The sequence below is a fragment of the Pipistrellus kuhlii genome, unplaced genomic scaffold, assembly GCF_014108245.1.
Source record: "Pipistrellus kuhlii isolate mPipKuh1 unplaced genomic scaffold, mPipKuh1.p scaffold_m20_p_6, whole genome shotgun sequence".
In the NCBI taxonomy this organism is placed as follows: Eukaryota; Metazoa; Chordata; class Mammalia; order Chiroptera; family Vespertilionidae; genus Pipistrellus; species Pipistrellus kuhlii.
In genome coordinates this window covers 73,031,513-73,055,014 of record NW_023425562.1, presented here as the reverse complement: position 1 = coordinate 73,055,014, position 23,502 = coordinate 73,031,513, and the positions used below count along the sequence as shown (strand labels likewise).

Here is a 23,502-nt window from a genome sequence, read left to right as displayed (position 1 = left end):
GTGAAAGTCAGGGCTCATGCCCTCTCCATTATGGGCATTCCCAGACCCTGGGCACATGTGTGGCTTCTAGGCCTTGTGCCCATAGGTCACATAGGAATGGGCTTTGCTTCTAAGCCTCACACTGAGGGAGGCTGGAAACTTCCCTGAAATTCCTGAAAGACCAGCCATTGGCGCTCCACAGCGATAACACCCAGAACCTTGGGCACCCTGTGAGGGTTGGGACGTGAGTCCCATATACCAGGAGACAGTACTGTTGCCCCTTCATTTCCTGGAACCACCGGAAAGCCAAGACTTGCTGCCAAACATTTGCAGGAGTGAATTCTCAGGCTTGCAGCTAACAATCAAGTTAAGCAAATAGCTGCTGTGTCAGTTATCAAGTGTTCTGCATTCATATCTTGTGTTCTGTTCTGCAGTCACGTCCCCATCTGCCAGAAGACATTTGGACATTTTCCTCGGCTTCCCATGGTGTCAGGGTCATGGCACAGCCCTGGGGCTCAATAAGTACAGAACTAAACACAAAGTAACCACAGTTGCAGAACTCCAGAAGGCCTTTGCAGATTCCCTGCCACTCGCACGGGGACAACGGAAGGGAAAGGAGGCTGGGGCCAGGGGCAGTGCTGTCAGATGATGTGCACAGAGATGAGCTCTGCTGGTCCTTGCCCTGCATGCTCCTCAGCACAACCTCACGCATTCCAAATGTTCAGGTTGGTCCCTACTGCTCACACCACCCCCTGAGGTCCTGGTACAGCCCATAGGATTAGAACTCTGATTTCTCCCTGCCCCGCCTCCATGCCCATTCATCCTGGGAAAGAAACACACCCTGCTTGAAAGATGCATTTTTGACTCTTTCTCTCACCCCACCTGCACAGCCTCAATTTTTATTATGATCTAGGAGGGGAAAGGGACACGATCCCAAAGTCAATGCTCTGTCATCCAAATATCACCTAAGAAGCACCATCTCCAAGGAGAAGGATTGGAAGCCTTACTTCTCATGGGCAGCTGGTCCTTTGGGTGGCCAAGGTCACAGGTTTTAATGAGCCTTCAAACCTTGGGAGAATGAGCCAATACTGAGTTGCCTCAGAAATCTGAACACCCATATGTTCTAATTCCCTCCATAGCACATAAAACATCATCAACCTTGAGCAAATAAAAAATCTCATTAATCAATTGAGCTGTCGATCCTGATTCTTCATCCTGACTCAATGTGTGAGAAGGTCCCAGAAGGTTTTGAAGAATTAAACCCAAAGCAGCCGAAACTGGTTTGGCTCAGTGGTAGAGCGTCGGTCTGCAGACTGAAAGGTCCCAGGTTCGATTCCGGTCGAGGGCATGTACCTTGGTTGTGGGCACATCCCCGGTAGGGGGTGTGCAAGAGGCAGCTGGTTGGTGTTTTTTTCTCTCATCGATGTTTTAGCTCTCTATCTCTCTCCCTTCCTCTCTGTAAAAAAATCAATAAAAATATATTTTAAAAAAAGAGTTAAACCCAAAGCAGTGCACTGCTGACCCCGGATGTGGACAGTAAAGGTTGGTTGGCTCCACGTGCTTGCACTAGGTATTAATGCTAAGATGAAAATGACCGGCCCAAGATGTGTAAACGTCTCAGGTCCCTCCAGGTGTGCAACCACTATCAGGGCTCAGAGGAGAAAGACGTTCTGAGGGGCTGCTCATGGGTCCAGGTGGGGCCCGCCAGCTCTGGCTACAGATCCCAGGAGCACATGCTCTGCCAGCACAGACTGCTCACCCACAGTAGTTGGGACTTAAGAACAGAGGTGAGCAGAGGGGAGCTGGCTACAGGTGCTGCAGGTAGCATCCCTTTCCGGAGGTGGAGAGAAGCAATATGGCAAAACTACTCCCTCTGTGTAGTAGTTACTCTGTGAGAAAACTGAGGAGGAGGAAGGCAAAGGCATGCCTCTCCCACCAGCTGAGTGAGACGAGGTAAGCGCAGATGAAGTATGACCTGCTGCCTGACCTTACCCCGGCAAGCTACCAGATGGCCTCAGGCTGCTTCTCACAGTGGACCTGGGCTCCCTATGAGGCTGTTTCCTCTGGAAGCTAACATTGAGACAGAAATTCAGGTGCAAATGGTTTACTTGGAGGTGATCCCAGAAAACACCAGAGAGGATCACGGGGAAGGAGAGGGGAAGCAGCATAGAACAGTGAGCAGAATCAGAATGTGGGCAATGGGCTCCATCTTGCTGGGCACCTCCCAAAGACCTGGTAGGTCAAAGTTTGGGGCCCCAGAAGGCTGGGATATTTATCCTCCAATTTCAGCCACTCACAGAGGGCTCCTTCCAGGGGCCTTACCTTCCCAGCACTCTAGCCTGTCCCTCCTGGTGAGGAAACCCTTAGACAAAGAGGCTCAGGTGCTTGTCATCGATCCTGCTAGAAAAGAACTCTTGGAGCGTGTTTACCTGCCAGCAAGGTGACCTCTGCACTTCAGCATCTCTCACATGTCTAAGTTAGAACTCACTCCTACATTAGTATTGACATTTCCCTGCTGACCTTGGCCTGCATACCAGTGCTAAAGTTTCCACATTCAAGTTTCAGAAAGTGCCTCCTTCTGGACATGTTAACCTCCTTCATCATCTCAAACCCCACCCCACACACACACACACACTATGGTAGCCAGCCTCAAGATCCTCCACTGGTTCTCAATTCCTGGCCCTTATGCCCCTGTAGGGTCCCTTTCCATACTGAACTAGGTGACCAATAACCAAAGGAGGAGGTGATGGTTTGTAATATCGGAATCTCGGTCACAAGGGGCATCTTGACTTCCATCTTGGTCTCTCAGAACACTCTGTCTGGAGGAAGCCAGTCACCATGCCAAGCTCACAGCAGCCCTGGGAGAGGCCCATGTGGAAGAGAACAGAGACTCCTGCCAGCAGCCAACACCAACCCGCAGCCACCTGGGAAGTGGTTTCTCCAGGCTTCAGGTGAGGGCAGTGCAGTCACTGTCTGAGTGTAACCTCATGAGAGATAAAACTGGACCACCCAGCCAAGCCACCCCTGACACCTGACCCACAGACACCAGGAGAGACATAGCAAACTGCTTAAGCCACTAAAAGCAGGGTTATTAGATAATATAATAGTTATGCAGCATTAGATAATGCATCCTACTGTGATGCACGAGTGAGCGCGCGCACACACACACACACACAAATGCAACCTACTCTCCATTCACTGTCACTCGTGCATTTTTTTTTCTCCCTCACTTCAAAACCAAAGGTGAAATATAAATCTCCAAATGATCCAGTGATTTCCTGGGTTGATCTGGAGTCTAAAACTGTTTATAAGCCATTAGGCTTTGTCTTCCCATAAGTTCTAGGCAGGAAGGTTTCTGTGGAAATCTATGGATGAATCCATGAGGGCACTCTCACGGCAACCAGACCCTAGGAACTGTGCAAAATCTACCCGCCAGCCTGAAGCAGCTGGGTTCTCCGTTTGGTTCTTTGTAAGGCTGTCAGTGAAAAGTGACTTGTGCTCAGAACTTGGTAAAATATGGAGACAAGTTCACACTCTCTCCAATTCTCAGTAGAAGATTGTCTCTGCCAGGGGATGAATTGCCAACTGGAAGAGTCTGCCCAACACTGTAAAATATGTGCCCAACACATTCCCACCATCAGCCCCTGAACAACACACACAGAGAAACAAAAAAAGCCCACAAGAATGAAGTCAGTGGGACAGCTGTGTTATTTAAGTATTTTGCAGATGTTGTTGCTTCTTTATAGGAAAGTGAGACTGACAGATGTGCTGGAAGACAATTAGACATCTTTGCAATGTTTCTTCTGCAGAGCGAGTTCAAATATCCAGGGTTTGGTTGCAACAATAAAGGTGCAATGAAGCATCTAAAAGAGACAAAAAGTAATAATCAGCTTTAAGAAAGAAAAAATATATATTTTTTAAGTTTTTGTTTTAAGGCGTGAGGAGCCAGCCTCTCGGCAGGATGGGCTCCTGCCAATTTGCTTTCCTGAGATGGAAGCCATCATAGCCATGGCTGTTTGCTCCAGGATGGCCTGAGAACCGGCTATCCTCAGAAATCCTCACTTCCAGCTATGCTTTTCATCTAGTTGGGCCAACTTCCTTGCAGCCCATACCACACGGAGGGCCCAGTGGGTCCTCCCAGGGGAGGCAACCCGAAGAGAATAGTGCAGGGACCTGCATTCCTTGGGGAGGGGTGGGGTTCAAAGCCTGGACAGATATCACCAAGAAAACTTTCAGTCTGGAAGTTGGGAAGAGACACACAGTGCTCTTTCCAGGACTTACAGACTGAGCAGGGATTCAGGCTCACCCAGGAACCAAAAGGTTAGGGGTTTGATTTCCAGTCAGGGCACATGTCATGTGGGATGAGTTGTCTTGTGTCCTTCCTCTCTCTCCTAAAAGTGTTATTCAGTTAGAATAAAAACAACATGGGGACACCTGCATAGCATCAGTAGAAATGTGAATGGCAGCATCAAGTAGAATTGAAGTTGCACAAAATACAAAGCTGAGACACCAGCTATGTAAGTAGAGCTCATGTCTAGAACATTCTCACCCCAGCACATAACACAGGGAGCAGAACTCAGCCCAGAATGCAGAAGAATGAAAAGTAATGGCTTTGTGTTGCTTTAAACACTAAAGTGTGTATGTAAGTGTGTGTGTGTACGTGTGTGTGTGTGTGTGTGCACACGTGTGCACGCATTGGCAAGGGTGCACACATGCGCACACATTGGCAAGGGAGAAGGTGGTATCAGCATAATATAATAAAAACAGTGCTCTAAATCTAGAACCTGGCCATCCTCAATTCTGAATATGGTCAGAATATGGTTTGAAAAGGAAACTTGAAAATCAAAGCAAGGCTGGTTCTATCAGTTTTGTCTGTCTGGGACACAAACCTAACCATGGCCATTCCCCCCTGTCTTAGTCACATACCTTTTGCATTTCAGGAAACTTTTGCAATAAGCAGTTTTCATTTTCTCCTAAAGCTTTCTTGCACATTGTTCGGCCAATTTTGACTTCAAGAAAGTAGTTCAAACTATCCGTGACCTGTCAATGAATAATTTAAAAATTAGATATAAAATAATAGTCATCTCTGATAAATAAACATGTCTACTTAGGGTCAATTATCCTCTCTCCCACAGTTTCCTTGCCAGAAGTTTTGGAATAATTGGGAGAGAGGGTTCTCTCTCTCTCTCTCTCTCTCTCTCTCTCTCTCTCTCTCTCTCTCATTATGGCATTTTATTTTAAAGTAGCAACAATTGTCCCAAGATAAAGCAAGAAAACTATTCCCAATAGAACTTTATTGGAGTTTGGGATGAAGACAACAGAGGTTATAGCATCTTCATGCCTAGTCAATAGAAAAGACATCCCAAAACTGAAACATATTTAGAGTGCATTGCTTCTCACCAAAGCCTACCATGCTTTGGCGATTTTGACAATACACACCTTATCCCATATGATATACCCTCCAAAATTCCTGACTTCCTGGGCACCTTCTCTGTGCAGAGTCCACCATTGGCCTCTATTCAGGAGTGCCTTGTGAGGACCTGGAGCCACACAATGGTAAATGTAGACTTTTATCATTAAAAAATGAATGAGAAGAAAACAAGTTTTACAAGATTTAGGCGAGAGAACATGTGAAAGAGGATGGCCAAGTTAAACACAATAACTTACTCCAGAAGAATAGGAATAATTCAGAAAATATAGCCAATATTTTAGAAATTCTAGATAAATTGCCTGGGCATTGAACCACATGGGTGCGGTAGGCAGAAATCTGGTAAGTGTGGTTTCATGCTATCTTCATTTTTAGTATGGACTGCTGAATTAATCTTCAGGCCTGGCCACATGAGAAAATGGGAAAGTAGGCGGGAAGCGTATAGAATATGTCTGGAGGGACAGAGCAAACCATGTCTGATGGTGCCTGCAGGAATGCTGAGTCAGACTGGAAATGTGAGAAATAGACTGTTCACTTTCATTTTTTAACTCAACAAATTCCAAACATAGGTACTCCTAGAACTTGAATATGACTACAGATCAAGTTTCTCAACCTCAGCCCTGACTGGGGCTGGATCACTCTCGGGGGTGGGGGTAGTGGCTTTGCACTGGAGGGTGTTTAGCAGCCACTTTCCTGGCCTCTACCCACTGGATGTGAATAGCTGGCCCTTCAGTTGTGATGAGCAAAAATGTCTCCAGTTATTGCCAAATTCCCCTACCAAGCAAAATCCATATGCAACTTAGAATGATTGCTTTATATTTGAGGGATGTTTACCAATCATAAAAACAGGCTGATTTAAATCACACTCTACAGCTCCCAACTAGCCACCAGTCCTATCTTGACCTTTTACATTACCACAGCATAGTTATCTTTCTTAGGAAATACTAACTGGTTCAATGGTCGCCTCTATGATATAATCTATATTTAAATTCCTCTAATTGACCTAATAACATTCTTTATAATGTTTTAAAAATTTTTTTTTATTGATTTCAGAGAGGAAGGGAGAGAAAGAGAGAGATAGAAACATCAATGATGAGAGAGAATCATTGATCGGCTTGCCTCCTGAATGCCCCCTACTGGGAATTGAGCTCACACCCTGGGCATGCGCCTTGACCAGGATTCGAACTGGTGACCTCTTGGTTCCCGGGTTGACACTCAACCACTGAGTCACACTCAACTGGGCCTTTATAATTTTTTAATTTTTTTGCATATCCTTATGTGTTTTCTTTTTTAATATATATATATATTTACTTATTTTTAATTAATTTTTTTATTGATTAAAGTATCACATATTTGTCCTCAACTCCCCATTCCAATTCCCCACTCCCCCACTTATGCCCCCACCCCTCTATTGTCTTCGACCACTGGTTAGGCTCATATGTATGCACATAAGTCCTTTGGTTGATCTCTCCCTTTTATCCCCACCCTCCCTTTGAGGTCCAACAGTCTGACCATGACTCCTTATCTCTGGGTCTGTTCTTGTTCATCAGTCTATGTTATTCACTATTTCCTCTAGATGAGTAATTTTTTTAATCCAAGAGATAATACAGGACCACACATTACATTTACTGTCATGTTTTTAAGCCTCTTTTAATTGAGAACAGGGTCCCTGCTTTTCTCCCTGTCTTTCATGACACTGATCTTTAAAAAAAAAAAAAATTTCTTAAAGATTTTAGAAGGAGGAAGGTAGGAGAGGTAGAGAGAAAGAGAAACGTCAATGTGAGAGCAGAACATCAATTAGTGGCTTCCCATACATCCCCATTGGGGACTGAACTGCACTGGGGCATGTGCCCCAACAGGGGATCAAGCTGGCACCCCCACCCCCACCCCCACTCACCTCCACCCCTGGTGCACGGAACGATTCCCAACCAACTGAGCCACACCAGACAGGGTGACGTACATATTTTTAAGTGAACTTATGGAATGGCCCCATAATATGGTGTGTTTTTTTTAATTGTTTCTCATGACAGTTTTGTGTGTAAGAATAACATAAACAGGTTGGTATTGCGTCCTTTCAGGGATATCACATCAGGGCACATGATTTCAATTTTTCTAGTTGGTACATTGTGGAGTGAGGTGTTCATCAGACAATGCATCTTTTCCCCATTGTAATTAAGAAATTTGTTCTCCAGCTCTCTCTCACCCAATGGCTGTAGAATTTATTAATGATCTTTTCCCTGAATTAGTGGTTACCATGGTCATTGCAAAAGGTAGTTTTTTTAGATACATCTGTAAGTAGACATTCCTTTAAAAAAAAAAATCTTCATCTGAGGATATTTTTTTCTAACTGATTTTTAGAGAGTGGAAGGGAAAAGGAAAGACAGAGACAGGGAAACATCAATATGAAATAGGCACATCAATTGGTTGTCTTCTGCACATGCCCCGATCAGGACCAGGGATCGAGCCTACAACCAAGGTACATGCTCTTTGACCCTTCAGTCTGTGGGCTAACACTCTAACCACTGAGAGAACCTGGCTAGGGCTATAAGTAGGCATTCTTGTGTAACGAAAAGCCTTCTCTTTTCTGCCCTGATTCTTTTTATCAGTGAAAACTAGAGCTGCAGTTTCTTTGCTTGTTTGAAATCCCTGTCTCACTCATTTTGATATTAGCCAAAATTTCCCAAACTTGGACTCTTTAATAGCCCTTCTGGGCTATTACCTGTGTTTTATGATGTGACTAAAATCAATTTTAAGTTACCATAATGGATATTTTATATTTCATTTCAGAATAGTAAAGGACACATTACAATGAATTTTATTCCAATAACCCCTAAAATATAAAATTAAAATATATGGCTAAAGGCATCTCTGAGCCACTTTCCATACATATATGATGGCCCCACCATGACCACAGTCATGCAGAGAAATGAAGGAGCAAATGCCCACCAACCTGCTCCTGGGACTTCAGCACTTTCACTACCTTGAAGGCGTACTTATCTTTGCTGGCCTTGTTATACTCCTTCATGGCAAACCACAGTGCCTGCTGCACATAGACATAGGTTTCCGGGATGTCTTTGAATTCCCTCACCACCTTCTTCCAGCCCCAGGTGCGCATATCTCTGGGTTCAAGAACCATAATGGCCACCAGGAGCAGTAGGCTTGGGGAGAGACTGGCCATGGCACCTCGGCCAAGGGAGCTCAAGTCAGCTTCCTCTGTCCTTCCAGGGCTGAGTCGAGGAGTGGACCAGATCCAAGCTCTTGAGGCTACTGGGATGAAAAGGAAAGAATCTCTGAAAACACTGCCTTTTGTGGGTTCTCTCTCTCTCTCTTCTTCCCCAGACAGAAGCCATGGGAGGAATTTGTAATCACAATCTGTCCATTTTCCCGTCTTAGCTCTTTTATTTCTGGAAGGAGGCATACATGCACTCACACATGGAAACATAGGCGCACACGCACATACTACATCTTTCTTCCATGCCAGTCGACCTCTGCTGCCTTATCTGCAAGGTCCCTGTGTGTCCAGTGAAGGTGCCTCACTGTGTGAAGTCTATGTGCACAGATAGCCACGAGGACTTACAGCAGATGTGCTGCCATGGGGAGAAGACAGATCCCCAAACTTCTCTTATTGTTTCCTTCCCAGGAGCACCTCAAAACTGTGCCCTGCATCACCCCTCTTTCCAGTTGGGCTCATTAATCATCGCCCTGAAATCTATTTATTGAGTATCAGTGAGTCTTGCCAAACCCTGCAATAAGAATGGTACATGTTTTATCCCATGTAACCATTGCCATTCCTGAGTGGCCTTTTACACTGAGGACAATGAGACTCACAAAAAAGCCAAGCCAATGCCTTGGCCACTTGACAGGGTGAGAGCTTGACTTGGCTGCTTGCCCTGATATGAACCTTTGGACCCAGTCAATCTAACACACGTGTGAGTACAGGTCACAGCTTGTAATGTGCATTGATTCTGAGGAGATTCAGTATTACTATCTATAATAATAAAGGTGTAATATGCTAATTAGACCAGACAACTGAACAACCTTCCAGACATCATTCTGGACATCCTTCTGGATGAAGCCACAGTGGCGGGGCCAAGGCAGAGGTGGTTAAGGGCCATCAGTCAGGCAGGCAGGGTGGTTGGGGCAATCAGGCAGGCAGGCAAGCGAGTGGTTAGGAGCCAGTGGTCCTGGATTGCAAAAGGGTGCAGGCCAGGCTGAGGGACTCTCCCCTAACCTCCATGCACTAATTTTGTGCACCAGGCCTCCAGTACAAGATAAAACTTACAGTTTCTTTGCTTGTTCATCATATAATAATTGTAGTTGGTGAGACAGGCAAACGATTAAGAGTAGACGATGACTAAGCAGTTTAACAGGTAGAATTTAGTTGTGTTCATTACAGAAAAGTGACAAGTACCTTATGCCTAAGTTGAATATAGATGACACTGATATTCATCAGATATTAAGCACACATGCGATACACACAGCACATGATACTCAGAAAGTCTTCATTTGCTGCCCACTCTGGACCCCGTATCCTCACCCCAGAAAATGTAAACAGAATTCTGGGCTGTGGGGAAGGCCACACAGTGTGCCCAGTTATGTGAGGGCAAGGCAGACTCGCCCGGAAGAGGCTGATGCCACAGAGAACATGGCCGGCCCAGGCTCCATGTCTACCCCACAGGCCTCATATCCTAAGCATTTCAACCTGCTCCTTCTCATTGCCTTGCTTCTTGGTCAATGGTTTACACTGATTTGGTAACAAGTGCCATTTGAGCAGCAAACTTTGGCCTGTTCTGCGCTGTGACTCTGAAATAAGAGGCCTAGGGCAGTAGTCGGCAAACTCATTAGTCCACAGAGCCAAACATCAACAGTTCAACGATTGAAATTTCTTTTGAGAGTCAAATTTTTTTAACTTAAACTTCTAACGCCACTTCTCCAAAGTAGACTTGCCCAGGCCATGGTATTTTGTGGAAGAGCCACACTCAAGGGGCCAAAGAGCTGTATGTGTCTCATGAGCCGCAGTTTGCCGACCATGGGCCTAGGGCATGCCTGGAGGCCACCCTGGCATTCCAGTCATCTCCCACCCAGTACCGCTTTACCCCAGACCCACCTCAGAACCAAGTCCTTCACCAGTTTCCTGCTTGCTGAGCCTGGAGCTGAATGCCCAGACCCACGGTGCTATCTTTCTCCTTCCTGGGGACTTGAGCTCTGACCAGCTCCCCTCTTGTGGCACCCTGAGTCCCCAGCACGCTCAGTTCATGCCTGTGCCTGGTCAGGGTGTCAGTGGGACCGTAGCTCAGGGCTGCCTCTCCTCTGGATACACTCCCCAGCAAGGTGGTCACAGCTATGGCCCTTTTGTGAGGTAAGCCCAGCCCCTCTGATGTAGCTCAAGTGAGCAACACCTCTGACAGGGTCCCTCACCCCTCAGTTCACAGGCTCACCAACAGCCATCAGCATGCCTCACCCGCCCGCCCTCCCGCTCACTGTGCAGAAGTCTTCACTCTTGTTCTATGCCTCCTGACCTTCTACATTTCTGGGCTTTAGACTAAACCATTTGGAACAGAAAGCACCCCCACAGCCATTTATTTCAGGGTTCTGTTAGCTGATTTCATGGTCTTAGAGTCAGGAAGAGGCACCAGCCAGCCAGTCTCAGGGGGTCTGGGACTGAGAGGCCTGGGGAGGAGCAGTCCTTGGTGGAACCTGGGCTAAGGAGCTGCGGGCCCACAGCTGGCAGAAGCTATTACCCGAAATACCATCTGGAAGATGTCAGCTGGCATCAACCATGCTGACATTTTTCAAGGTTCATCCATGTTGTAGCACTTATTGCTACTTAATTTCCTTTTATTGCTGAGTACTATTTCATTGTTTATATTACATATTTAATTGATCCATTTATCAATTGGTGGACATTTGGGTTGTTTCCACTTTGTGGCTATTTTGAATAATACTGCTATGAGCATTCATGTTTAAGCTTTTGCGTGGTCATATGTTTCCACTTCTCTTGAGGTAATATTATTTCTCTTAAAGTGGAGTTATTGGCTTACATGGTAATTCTATGATTCTAAGTTTAACTTTTTGAAGAACTATTAGATGGTTTTCCAAAGTGGCTCTACTGTTTTATATTCCCATCAGCCATGTATAAGGATTCAAATTTCTCTACCTCCTTGACAATATTGATTATTATGTCTTTTTTTTTTAAAAGAGGGAGAGAGAGAGAGAGAGAGAGAGAGATATCAATGCAAGAGGGAACGTTGATTGGCCATCTCCTTCACACCCCCACTGGGGATCAAGCCCAAAACCTGAGTATGTGGGCTGAGCAGGAACCAAACCAGCAACCCCTTAGTATATGGGATAACACCCAACCAACTGAGCCACACTGGCCAGAGCATTATCTATCTTTTTTTTTATATTCATCCTGTTGGGTGTGAAGTGAGACAAGTGGTATGAATTTGACAAATCTGACACAGAAAATTTTAATTTCCATATCAAAGAGCCATTACAAAAATTCAATAGGTAACTTGCATAAAAGTTACAAATACAAAAAATATAAATGTATCTAATACACATGTAAAATATATGCTTACTAGTAGTAACCTCCTCAACAATAAAAGTTCAAATTAACCCAACAATAAAATGTCACTATTCTCCTATATATTGGGGGGGAAATGAAATACAATAACAAGGCCTTCTAAATAAGGTTCTTTCATCAATGTTGGCAGAGTGGGAATCCAACAGTCTTTGTTCACAATGACTCAGCAGTCTCTGTTGAGCAGTTAAAAGTTACACATTCCTTTGCACGATGTGCTGCCTCTAGGATTGCATCCCACAGAAATATTTGCCCATGTGTACAAAACTGACTGAAAAATTATTTACTGTAACAAGAAATTTTAACAGTAAAGAAAATTAGCCAAAATATGTATCAAAGTAGACTATTAAATAAGATATATAACGTCCATGAAATGAGATTTTTAAAAAGCAACAAAAATATGTGCATGTACTTACAAGGAAAGCTGTGTCCTCTATATAAATGTGATAAGAAAGTTGTAAAATACTAAGCAGAGCAAGATTTTGACTTGTTAAGAGTAAAGATAATGTGTTATTAAGCTCAAATAAGAGAAAATCTGGAGACCATCCATAAGCTTGTGCCTGAGGAATGAGATTACTCAGGAATGTCACTAAGTTAATTATTTCTGTAATGCTCTATTTATAAATAAATATAATTACTTCGATAAAAATTTCAAGTTCTAAGGTAGCCCCAGGCAAAAGAGGTTTCCAAAAGGAGCATGTGGAGTTACAGGGTTCCTAACTCTGTAAGGTGCTGTTACCCAATCAAAACCGATTCCTCCTCCCACTTGCAGAGGAGTTAGAATCAGACCTCACTCCGTCCTCTGAACCCAGTGATAAGCATATTCCTGGTGGTGGACCATCAGGTTGGCGAAAGGCAAGGGGTCCCACTGCGACCAGGAAGGAGGAAATGGACATGCCCATCTTCCGTTACCACATACTATGAAACTGGAAAATAAAACAGCAAGCAGAGACGTGTGCATGAGGAAAGCATGTTTCTACCAGTTCTGGTCACAGAGCAAGGCAGAGACAGCGGGGCGTGCTCCAGAAGCCCCTAGAGGTCTGCACACTGCATCTTCATCACGGTGAAATCGGCATTCCAGGGGAGCGCGCCAATTATAAAGTTGCATGTCCGTTTCTGGAAAAGACCATCACCACAAACAGTCAGTAGTGCGCCACAGGTACCAGCTTAGACACATGCTGGAAGATGGCTGTCATCCATCAAGAAATGCTCCCAGGAACCTTTTAGCTGGATGCTGCAGTCCTCATAGTGAGCAGCAAATGCTGATGGCCCCAGAGGACTCTCTGTTTCCACACCAACCGTTAGACAGCAAATACTGACCATCAGATGTAAATGTCATTTTATTTTCAATTCTCTGTAATATATTCTACAATTTAAATAAAACAACAATATCCCAGATATGAACCAATTTATATTAATAATTAAATAATGCCTTTTGTTCTGATAACAAATAAGTCAGAATAAGAGCAATTTAGAAGGGTCTAGGGCCTAACCTGACTTTTATTTTATAGAGCCCTTCTCTCTAGTTTAGTATTAAAATTAATAAACAGGATTTAAAAATGCTTTTAAAATAAAATATTCTATCTGTGTATGATAGATGGATGAATGGATAAAGGGCCGAATAGGGGGAAGGATGGATAAATGGGTTGAGGGATGCATGAGTGTGTAGATAGATGAATGCATACATGGATAACTATAGATAATTATCAATAGATGATAGATAGGTAGATAGATAGATAATTATATAGATGATAGATAAGTAGATGATTGATAGTTGATAGATAGATAGATGATAGATAGATGATTGATAGATAGATAGATAGATAGATAGATAGATAGATAGATAGAAGTCCTGGAAACAGCAAAGGGCATCTTAAATAATTGACTGCAACAAGGAGGGACTTCCAGGAGCTCTGAGGCAAATGGAGTCAGAGAGAATGGAGTACCAGACACATACAGAGGAGGACAATGGAGCTTCTTGCTCCACAGGCCCACAGACAATACCTGATCAAGATGGCTTTGCAGGGGAATTATATCAGACCTTGGCAACCAAAAGCTCCCTTTGCTTTTAAACACAGAAACAGATGGATTCAAAACACAGAAATAGATGGAAAGCCTCCACTCTTATTATACCAGACAAGAAAAACCCCTAGACCAAATCAAAAGCCAAATGGCTGGTCCCAGGCCTGCAGCAGCAAGTTTCATCAAGGAACTTCAAAAATGGCATTGACGTTCTTACTGCTTAAATGTTTGTCCTAGTAATACAACAAAAATCCTTTAAAAAAAAAAACAAAAAAAAAAAACAAAACAAAAAACAGTCCCTTGGCTGGGTGGCTCAGTTGGTTGGAGCATCATCCTGTATATGGAAAGGTTCAAGTTCAATTCCAAGGGTGCACAGGAGGCAGCAGATTCATTGTTTCTCTCTCACATCCAAGTGTATGGGTCTCTCATTCTCCCCACCCCAACCCCTTCCTATCTCTAAAATCAACAGACAGGGTTTTTAAAATACTGGCAAGTTAAACAATTACTGCTAGATAGAGGCTGCCAAGTTTTACAACTCTAATGCAGTGCTTCTGACCCTTTCCCAGTGATATAAAGTATATGCAGGGTGTCTGTACCTGGAAATTCTGATTCCATAGGTTTAGGATAAAGCAAAGGAACTGGCCTATGTGTGTATCAGTGTGTGCATGTGTGTCTGTGTTTTCACTTCATCCTCCAAAGGTTCTTAATAGTAGTGAAGTTTGAGAATACTTATATAAAATCAAAAGTCCTAAATAAACAAGTGGCAAATAGAACCCCACTGCATTCTAACAGAGTGCAGACACACTCTTTCTATCCAACTTGGGGCTGGCAGGAGGGCTACAACAAAGAAAGGAGGGAGGAAGGAGAAGCTGTCTGCCATCAACGTGGTGGTGACTTAGAATACACCATCAATGTTCACAACCACATATGTGCAGTGACCTTCAAGAGGTGCACGCCTTCCCCCACCCCAACACTCAGAGAGAGCTGCAAATTTGCAGTGAAAGCTAGAAATGCCAGATGTGCCCATTAATTCCAGGCTCAGCAAAGCTATCCGGAGTCAAAAGAATAAGAAATGCCCCATACAGTATGCCCCATACTATATCTGTATGTGGTTATCCAGAAAATTTATATATACTGCGATCTATGGAACTGTCACCATTTTAAAAAACCTATTGTCAGTCAAGGAGAATGAGAACTAATAATAAAATAAAGTTACAAAACTACACAAAAAAGATAAGTGTACCATAGTCCAGACATATAAAAATAAGGACTCAATATGAGGGAATATATTATTTCAGTTTACTACACTAATAGTTCAAAGAAGAAAAAGAATTCACTATCCTTGGTAGATGCTAAAAGAATAATTTATAGAAGAAAATATTCTTAATTTTTAAAATAACACTTCATAAAGAGAATTGGAGAGACTTCAGAAAGTAGCACTTATGTAATATTCAATAAAAGACTATAAATACTGAAAATATTCCCATTAAAGCGGGAATAAGAACAATTGTTTAGCATTATTATTCTTCCACATTATTCCAAAGGTTTGGAAAGAAAGTTTTCAGTGTTGATAAATGTGTGCTTAAAAACATATACCTTAGAACTGAGTTTGTTCATGGAAATGTTAGATACAATAAGTAAGCTCCTAGAGGAAAATTCTCCTTAATTCTTTTTAATATGTTCTACAAACAGGTAAAAAGCAACAATGTTCACTATAACTCCAATCAGTCCAGTATAAATATATATATATATTTAAACCGACCATAATTCTACTAAAAGATTAAAAAATAAAACTAGCACAAAAGATCAGATGGCATTAAGACATGCTCACAGCTTAAATGTGTGCCCTGATGACTATCTACTATTAACTGGAAACAATCAAACTTGCTCAGGCAATTCCAGGCATGGTGGAGTGTCCTTGGTGATCAGGCCTTTGTAAGCTAAGCTCCTGTACTCAAGGCCAGAAGCAGCATCACTTGGGAACTTGTCAAGAATACAAATTTTTGGATCCCATTCCAGACCAATGAATCAGAAATTCTGCAGATGGGATGTGGGTTGATCAAGGCCTTCCAGTAATTCTGATGCCCACTCATGAGGAGAACCATTGATATAAAGAAAGAGACAAAGACACCCCTCATAGGCAAAACTCAGGGGCCTCCACCAACCTCAGACTAAGCACTCCCTCCACCTCTGAAATTAAAAATATAGGCTTGAAGCGAAAGGCCCCTGGTCCAATCCAGCTCTTTGGGGAATCATTGGGCCTTCATTGAAACTATGTTTGAGCCTAGCAAGAACCATCTATAAGTCTGGGATGGTGACACTGTGTGGCCTAGTCACTGCTTAGCCACCAACACATGGAATAACACTGGTGTAAATAAGCTTCAATGAGTAGATGAGTGAATGAACAAATTTCCTCTTGTGTCTTCACAAAGCTGAATAGCTGTGGGGGCAGCCACAGCTGACTGCTCCCCCAGATCCAAGAGAGCAGATTTGCAGTAAATATGCCTTGGCAAGTTTTCCAGCCCCAAGAGGCCAGCATTGATGGAGCCCTTGCAGTAAGAGTGACGTGGACAGCATGCTGTCCCTAAGGTGAGGGGTGGGAAAGTCTCAGAGAAGACCACCACATTCTGCAGACCTATGCTCTCCACTCTAAAAGCCACAGAGTTGACCACTTCTGGGGCTGAATATTGGGAGTGATCCTGACCTCAAAGAGAGAGTCTGGACACCTCAAGTTCTACTGGCTGGAGCTTAGAGTAGCCAAGACCATCACTTACCTTGGCCAGTTTGGAGTTTTCCTGAGTGACACAGTTTTCATTACTGTTTGAAAGCTTTTTGCAGTTGCTGCGGGCAATTTCAACATCAATAAAGTACTCCAAACGGTCTGTGACCTGTCAATTAGCAATTTTAACAATTATGCGATTTTATTTTAAAAGTTGTATTTTTACCTTTAAAAAGTTTTAGCGAACACTAAAAAATTATTCTCACTTTCACCCTGCTTATCTGTTAGCCAGTCTTTCTTTAGTGATGCCCACTGCCTGGATTCGTTTGCACATTGGTACCAGTTATGTAGCCTATATGGAGCAGGATACTCAGGGAAGAGTCTTCTTTCCAGTGTGGGGCCTCCTGGAAGGCAAGGTCTTCTAATTCCTTTTTCTGCCCCAAAGTCCAATGTGTGCTGCATGCTCAGTGATGGGTCAGGGGATAAAACTGAAGTCACCAGAACCAGCAGCTCCTCTGGGCCCAAGGAGTGGCCAGATGGGAGGCAGACACTTCAGCCACATTGGACATCCCCCGCCCCCACCCGATTCTTATCCCACACACCCCCCCTCAGATTCTGTCATCTGGTTAAATCTCCTGCACTTTTTTCTACTCAAGTCCTCTCCCAACACCTCAGCAAACAGTCCTTAAGGAGGTATGCCAAGGGAGTTTGTCTTTCTGTTTTCTGTTGAGTGTTTAGCAAGGTGTGTAGCAGATTTGTAGTAAGGCATCAGTAGTTACTGAATCCATTAATGATTGAGAGCAGTGAAGGTGAAGGTGTTCATTGAAATCTGCTTTGATAGGGTTATAAAACATCACAGCAAGCCACAAAAAAGAGTAACTGTGCCTTGGTTCCAGCCTCCCTGGACTCCACTTTTTCTAGTACATTTCCTCATTGCCATCTCTGAACCTTGACAAATTTGTATTAAATTTTGGCTGTGTTCCAAAGAATTAATAAAGGAGACTCTGGCCTATTGAGGAGAAGCTGGTTAAACATCAAGAAGTGACCAGCAGAGGTACACCTTGAGTTTGGAAATTAAGTTTGTATTTAGAGAACCTCAAAAATACTGTGGCCATGAACCTGGACTTCCTGGTTAGTCACAATGCCTGCTGACCCTCACCACTCTCACTCTCTATCTCGCACTACTCCCGGGCTTTGCACACAATAACTCAGTCTGTCTGGTGTGCTCAGTGGTTGAGCCTCAACCTATAAACCAGTCATGATTTGGTCAGGGCACATGCCCAGGTTTCAGGGTCGATCCCCAGTAGAGGGTGTATAGGAGGCAGCTAATCAAGGATTCTCTCTCATCATTTATGTTCTATTTCTCTATTCCTCACCTTTCCTCTCTGAAATCAAAACATATATATATATATATATATATATATATATATATATATATATATATATATATGTGTGTGTGTGTGTGTGTGTGTGTGTGTGTGTGTGTGTTTTAAAATAACTCAGTTAACGTACATGACTATCATTCCCATTTTTTCAGATAAGGAAACTGAGGCACAGAGGAACTACAATAATTAACCATCCATCTAACCATCAGCCAACCCAGGGTTCAAACAAGGTGCCCTAGCAGGAGGACTGGCATCCTTAACACCATCTTGCTTCTGCCCATTCATCTTGTCCAGCCAGAGGAAGGCAGAGGATTGCTATGTGTGATTCCTGGGGAATGTGAACCTGAAATGTGGGAAAGCTGGGAGCCATCCGGTTACATGGACACCTTGATTGAATCTGCATAACCTCTTTCTAAATATAAGGTACCTAGAATGACAGTTTTAAAACCCAAATCTAATAACATGGATCCTCCAGACCACATGTCTGTCTGGCTTTCCAATGCTCCTAAAATATAGTCAAAGTCTTGCCCATAGCCTGCAAGGGCAGGCCTGGTGGTCCCTATTTATTTCCTGGCCAATCACACTGGCTCCTGAGTTGCCAAATGGGCCCTGCTTCTTCCCACTGGCAACCTACTATGCTTAATTGCTCTCCCCCACCCCCTTGCACAGTAAACCTCCCTGCCTTTCTTCTGTGGCAGATGCTATGAGTGGTGCCCCATGTCCCATGCTGTTCCTAAGCACTCTACTAGGTCCTGGGGCTCCATGCTGGGGTTTCCTGCTGCCAACAGGAGCAAGGACTCCCAGAATCGCTCTTGGACAATGCCAGATAAGAGTTGGTGGGTAAATGCCCTAATCGGTTTGGCTCAATGGATGGGTTGTCAGCCTGCAGACTCAAGGGTCCCAAATTCGATTCCGGACAAGGGCATGTATGTTGGTTGTGGGCACATCCCCAGTAGGAGGTGTGCAGAAGGCAGCTGATTGATGTTTCTGTCCATCAATGTTTCTAACTCTCTCTCCCTATCCCTTCCTCTCTGTAAAAATCAATAAAATATATTACAAAAAAAAAAAAAAGTTGGTGGGTAAGTAACCCAGCTCCTCACCTACAAGGTGGCTCCATTTTGAACCAGGCTCTATGCCCTCTCCCTGATTTTCCAGATAAACTGAGCCCAGCTGCCCAAGGTGGTAACCTGCTCAGTAATTTATCCCGCATGATGCATCCTTCCTGACCCCTCATACTCCCCCTTCTGGCCTCCTGGTGCTTCCTAGGATGGCCTCCCAAATATCTGCACTTGAATTTTAGCACAAGAGTCTGCTTCTGGGAAACCCAAACTAAAACACTTCCCACCCACTTACTTCACCTATTTCACTCCTAGTCTGACCTTGGGATGACCGAGAAAAGTGGTACTCAGCCTTGTCTGCATATAGGGATCACCTCCTGGAGGGTTTTAATACCTACTGAGGCCAGGGTCCCCCCTAAAGACCCTCATTTAATTGATGGGGTCCAGTGGGATATTTACAAGCTCCTTAGGTGAGAAATGCTGTCTGAAAAGGTCTTCCCCTGACAACCAGACCTTGTCTATGTTCCATGCCGCTGAAACAAACACCACGGCTCCTCATTCATGGTTGAGCATTTTTTCTTTCTAATTGGACTGCTGGCTCCCCAAGGACTGTGATCATTTCTGTCCATCTCACAGCCCCACCTACAATGGCTAGCATAGAAGTGACTTGGGAGAAACTTGCTAAATGTGTATGTTTCTGGGGGTACCAAAGGGGGGAAAAAAACTGTGAGGGAAACTAGGAAAGTTACAAGACCTAGTAGCTCTTTCTTTATTTCAAAACTAGTGTTCCAGTGCATGGATTCATGCACATTAAAAGGAAATTAATTAGAAAAAATATTTTAATATCACCATTTGCATTTCTCTATAATAGAGGTGTAAACAAAATTTAGGATTGACAATGACAGATCGAAACACACAAGTGCAATTGGCACCAGTGAGAGCTTTATATATGTAGATAAACTTGCTTAATTAGACCTGCTTTCTGATTTAGCTAAACTTTTTCCAGCCCAGTAAAGCACCCCAACTTCTCTTTTAGGTAATTGTCAGTAGCACAGCAGTAAATATCAACACGAAGCAGATTGTTATTGTAGATCACACAGGGAGAACAAAGGATAAAATATTTAACTGCAGTAGTGTTTGACTGTATTCTGCACAGTGAAAAAACCTGAATTCATTTTCAAGGTTCATCATTTTTTACTTCTTTTCAGTCGGGTCAAATTTCTAAGTTTTTAAACCTCCATTTTTCTGGCTAATGAAAAGAAAATAGTATTCTAATGAGTCTCCTATTTACCTACTCCAGGACTTCTGTGAGAATCAAATGAGATGAGAGACATGAAAATGCTTCACAGACATTTGGTTAAAGTGTAAAATGTTTCCACCTGGCTATAAAGCAAGTCTGGTTCCTGGGCTGAAGAAACTCCAAGGAATCTAGTTGCTAGGGAGAGGAAGCTGGGCATTGCTATGTGACCTCATTACCCAGTGCCCACAGCCACCTTTTCCAGGCTGGGCTGTACTGTGGGCCGCATTTTGCACCATGGGATCTCAGCAGCATCTGCTGCAATTTGGTGGTGTGCCACTCTGAGGTGGTGGTGGGGCCTGTGTCCCACTTGGGGGAAGCCAGGTCCATGGAGCTGTTTCTCTGTAAATGACCAGTGTGCATCACAGCAGCTCCTGCATTGAGTGTCTGCCCCCTGAAGGTCAATGTGTATCATAGAGACCAGTTGGACAGTTGGACACTTAGCATATTAGTCTTTTATATATATAGATGCCACAAGAGTGTGCCTCCTGATGGACTATGGCATATGCCCAATAAGTAAAGCATGCTGCAGCAGCAGCAACATAGCATTCTGCAAATATGGTGCTCCTGGCTCTCATTTTCCCAAGAGATGGAGTCATAAGGATCAACATGTAAAGTGGTCCAACTCCTGCTAAGAGACAGTCTGGAGAATGTAAAGCCTGAAGTAAGCTCTGCTAACAATGACCTGCCATTTTCAACTCATTCTCATAAATTGCATGGTGCAATTATAAGCCATACCACCATCCAACCATTGAGGCTGAATTCCAACACAGAGCCTTTTATCAGACATGGCAGCCAAGGCCACATGCTGGAAACTCCAGGGAGCATCTCACACCCTAGCATCCAAGTCAGCAACACTTTCTAGGTTTGGGCAATTCATGGTCCTGTGAGGATGGATATATTTCTATAAACAGAAAATCATAGTCTCCACTTCCATTAAAACGTTGGGTTAAAAGCACTAAAGAATGGAGGAGGATGCACCTTATTAGCCTCCACATTAGATAGTGTGCCCTGTGATTCTTTTCAACTCCACATTACACAATATGTGGATAGATTGAAATGTGGCCCGTGGCAGCATTATTGCAAAATATCCATGGTACTCAATTTGTCTCTCAATAACTTTGGAAAATGCAAATAATGAACATTCGATTTGTAGTTTTGGGTTTAAATGAGTTAATATACATGAAGAACTTAGAATGACAGTCCAAGCATATATAGGAAATGCACTGATGTTATAGTAATGTGCAAGTGTATATATGTTTGAGCACTTACATATTTAAGATTTTCATATATCAATGTTTTTCTCAGATGCCCAAATTTTCAGACTGGCTTCAGTCTTTACCCCAGAAACAAATATACATATTGAGAGAGAACACCTTTACCTGCAGCTGGACTTGCATTATGTTGACCACATGGAAGATGTACTTATCCTCACTCTCTTTGTTGTACTCTTGCATGGCAAACCACAGACACTGCTTCACATTGTAATTAGAGGCATCAATAACTTTTAGTTCCCTTATCACCTGGACCTTATTCTTGTCTGGGTCTATGCTGGCCACTAGGGCCACCACAAGGGTGAGAAGGAACAGGCAGGACCCCCAGAGTCTTGTCATGGTCTCTCCATCCAGGGGCACAGGTGAGCCTCTTTGTCCTCTCAGGGATGGAGCTGCAGATGAGATGGGGTGACCGCTGCTGCTGCTGCTGCTGCTGCTGCTGCTGCTATAGTTCAAAGAACTTACCACAATAACATCAGCCCAGCTAGATTCAAGACAGAGCCAACAGAGTCACCTGTAGGCTACCCCTGTCCTCCAAGAAAACCCACCCAAGAGAAACCCTGAGGAGTCGCTACAACAAGCATCTGCCCTCCTTATCCTGGGTGTGGTCTGCAGTTCCAGGGAGAACACTTATCCCAGAGGTACCACCATCTACTCTGTGAGCCTCACCACACACTCTTGCTTGTGTGTCTCAGGCCTCTAAGTCAGGAACCTTGGGTTCCTGACTCCAGTGCTCAGTGGGCCTTCCAACCTACCCCACTGCCAGCTGTTCCTTCCTCCTGTGGAGTCAGATTCTGCCCCAGGTGCCAGATCGTGGTTCTCCTGAGTCTCTGGCACTCTCAGCTTGCAGGTCTACCCTGGCCTGTGGCCTCCTTTACTCCTGATCTCTGGTTTCTCTTCACCTGCTGAGTCCATGCCCCTGCAGAAAGGTCCCACTTTGTGATGTAATTTAGCACTTGTGACCCTGCCTCAGGGAGGGCATCTCTAGCCTGCTGCCATTGATCTTCAGTCCAGGCAAACTCTTCCTGCTTCTGCCCTTGGAGTGAGAATTCCTTGAAGGTTTCTTGCTCACATGTGCCATGACCCTAGCTTCCTAAATGCCTGGCCTCTGGACTACCTCTGGCCCATAGTACCTCTCTCCACTGTTCTGCCAGAGAGCAGGTAACACAGCCCATCCTGTGGGGCTCCTGTACTCCCTGAGCTCTCAGAAATGATGTTTCTCTGTGAAAACCCAAAATTGGTATCCAACAAATTACTAGGAAGGTAGATAGATGATCACTGGTCCCAGGGTGCCTTCACCTGACCTTGGCCTTACCTCTCAGAAGGCCCCAGAGTAGTGCATGCAGTGGAAAGCATTAGACTACATTAAACACCACCACCCAGCCACCTCCAGAAGCAATATACTCCAGAGGCAGATTCAGCAGACAACAGAACTCTGATGAAATAAGTCCTGCTATTTGGTATGGGCTCCTGCACAGATGGTCCTGGACAGTGTGGGTAGATTGGTGGTCATAGGCATGATCAGCCTGGGGGTAAATCCCTCCCATTGATGAGCCAAGAACTATCAAGGCTCAACTACAAGAGGAGGGTGTATACAGCCTACACCTGGGGTGAACTTCAAGTGCCCAGTTTGGGTGATTGGAGACTATGATAGTGGACCCTACAGGACACCTACAACATGAGGCTATTCTATTAAGCCTGAGATGCATAGTAGCTCTACCTAACGCATAGAAACAAACACAGAGAAGCATCCAAAA

The 23,502-nt window shown here is 44.1% G+C and overlaps 2 protein-coding genes across 2 annotated transcripts; both read right to left on the bottom strand.

The window, feature by feature from the left end:
* Nucleotides 1-3,684: 3,684 nt before the first annotated feature.
* Nucleotides 3,685-8,585, bottom strand: LOC118708247 (cystatin-13). Its single transcript, XM_036419411.2, has 3 exons — nt 8,358-8,585; nt 4,906-5,019; nt 3,685-3,842 (listed from the first exon to the last, which is right to left on the bottom strand). Exons 1-3 carry the CDS (start codon nt 8,583-8,585, stop codon nt 3,759-3,761), a joined length of 426 nt encoding a protein of 141 aa, XP_036275304.1. The 3' UTR covers nt 3,685-3,758.
* Nucleotides 8,586-13,022: 4,437 nt separating this feature from the next.
* On the bottom strand, nt 13,023-22,084 carry CST8 (cystatin 8). The gene is made up of 3 exons (XM_036418753.1): nt 21,854-22,084; nt 16,787-16,900; nt 13,023-13,106 (listed from the first exon to the last, which is right to left on the bottom strand). The coding sequence occupies exons 1-3, from the start codon at nt 22,082-22,084 to the stop codon at nt 13,023-13,025; spliced, it is 429 nt and encodes a 142-aa protein (XP_036274646.1).
* Nucleotides 22,085-23,502: the final 1,418 nt, after the last annotated feature.

Coding starts and splice junctions, on each gene's coding strand:
- LOC118708247 (XM_036419411.2), bottom strand. CDS start 8,585: ATGGCCAGTCTCTCCCCAAGCCTACTGCTCCTGGTGGCCATTATGGTT. Junction 5,020..8,357: donor TGCTGAAGTCCCAGGAGCAG/GTTGGTGGGCAT, acceptor ATTCATTGACAG/GTCACGGATAGTTTGAACTA. Junction 3,843..4,905: donor AGTTTCCTGAAATGCAAAAG/GTATGTGACTAA, acceptor TGTCTCTTTTAG/ATGCTTCATTGCACCTTTAT.
- CST8 (XM_036418753.1), bottom strand. CDS start 22,084: ATGACAAGACTCTGGGGGTCCTGCCTGTTCCTTCTCACCCTTGTGGTG. Junction 16,901..21,853: donor TAATGCAAGTCCAGCTGCAG/GTAAAGGTGTTC, acceptor GCTAATTGACAG/GTCACAGACCGTTTGGAGTA. Junction 13,107..16,786: donor AAAACTCCAAACTGGCCAAG/GTAAGTGATGGT, acceptor GGTCTTTTCCAG/AAACGGACATGCAACTTTAT.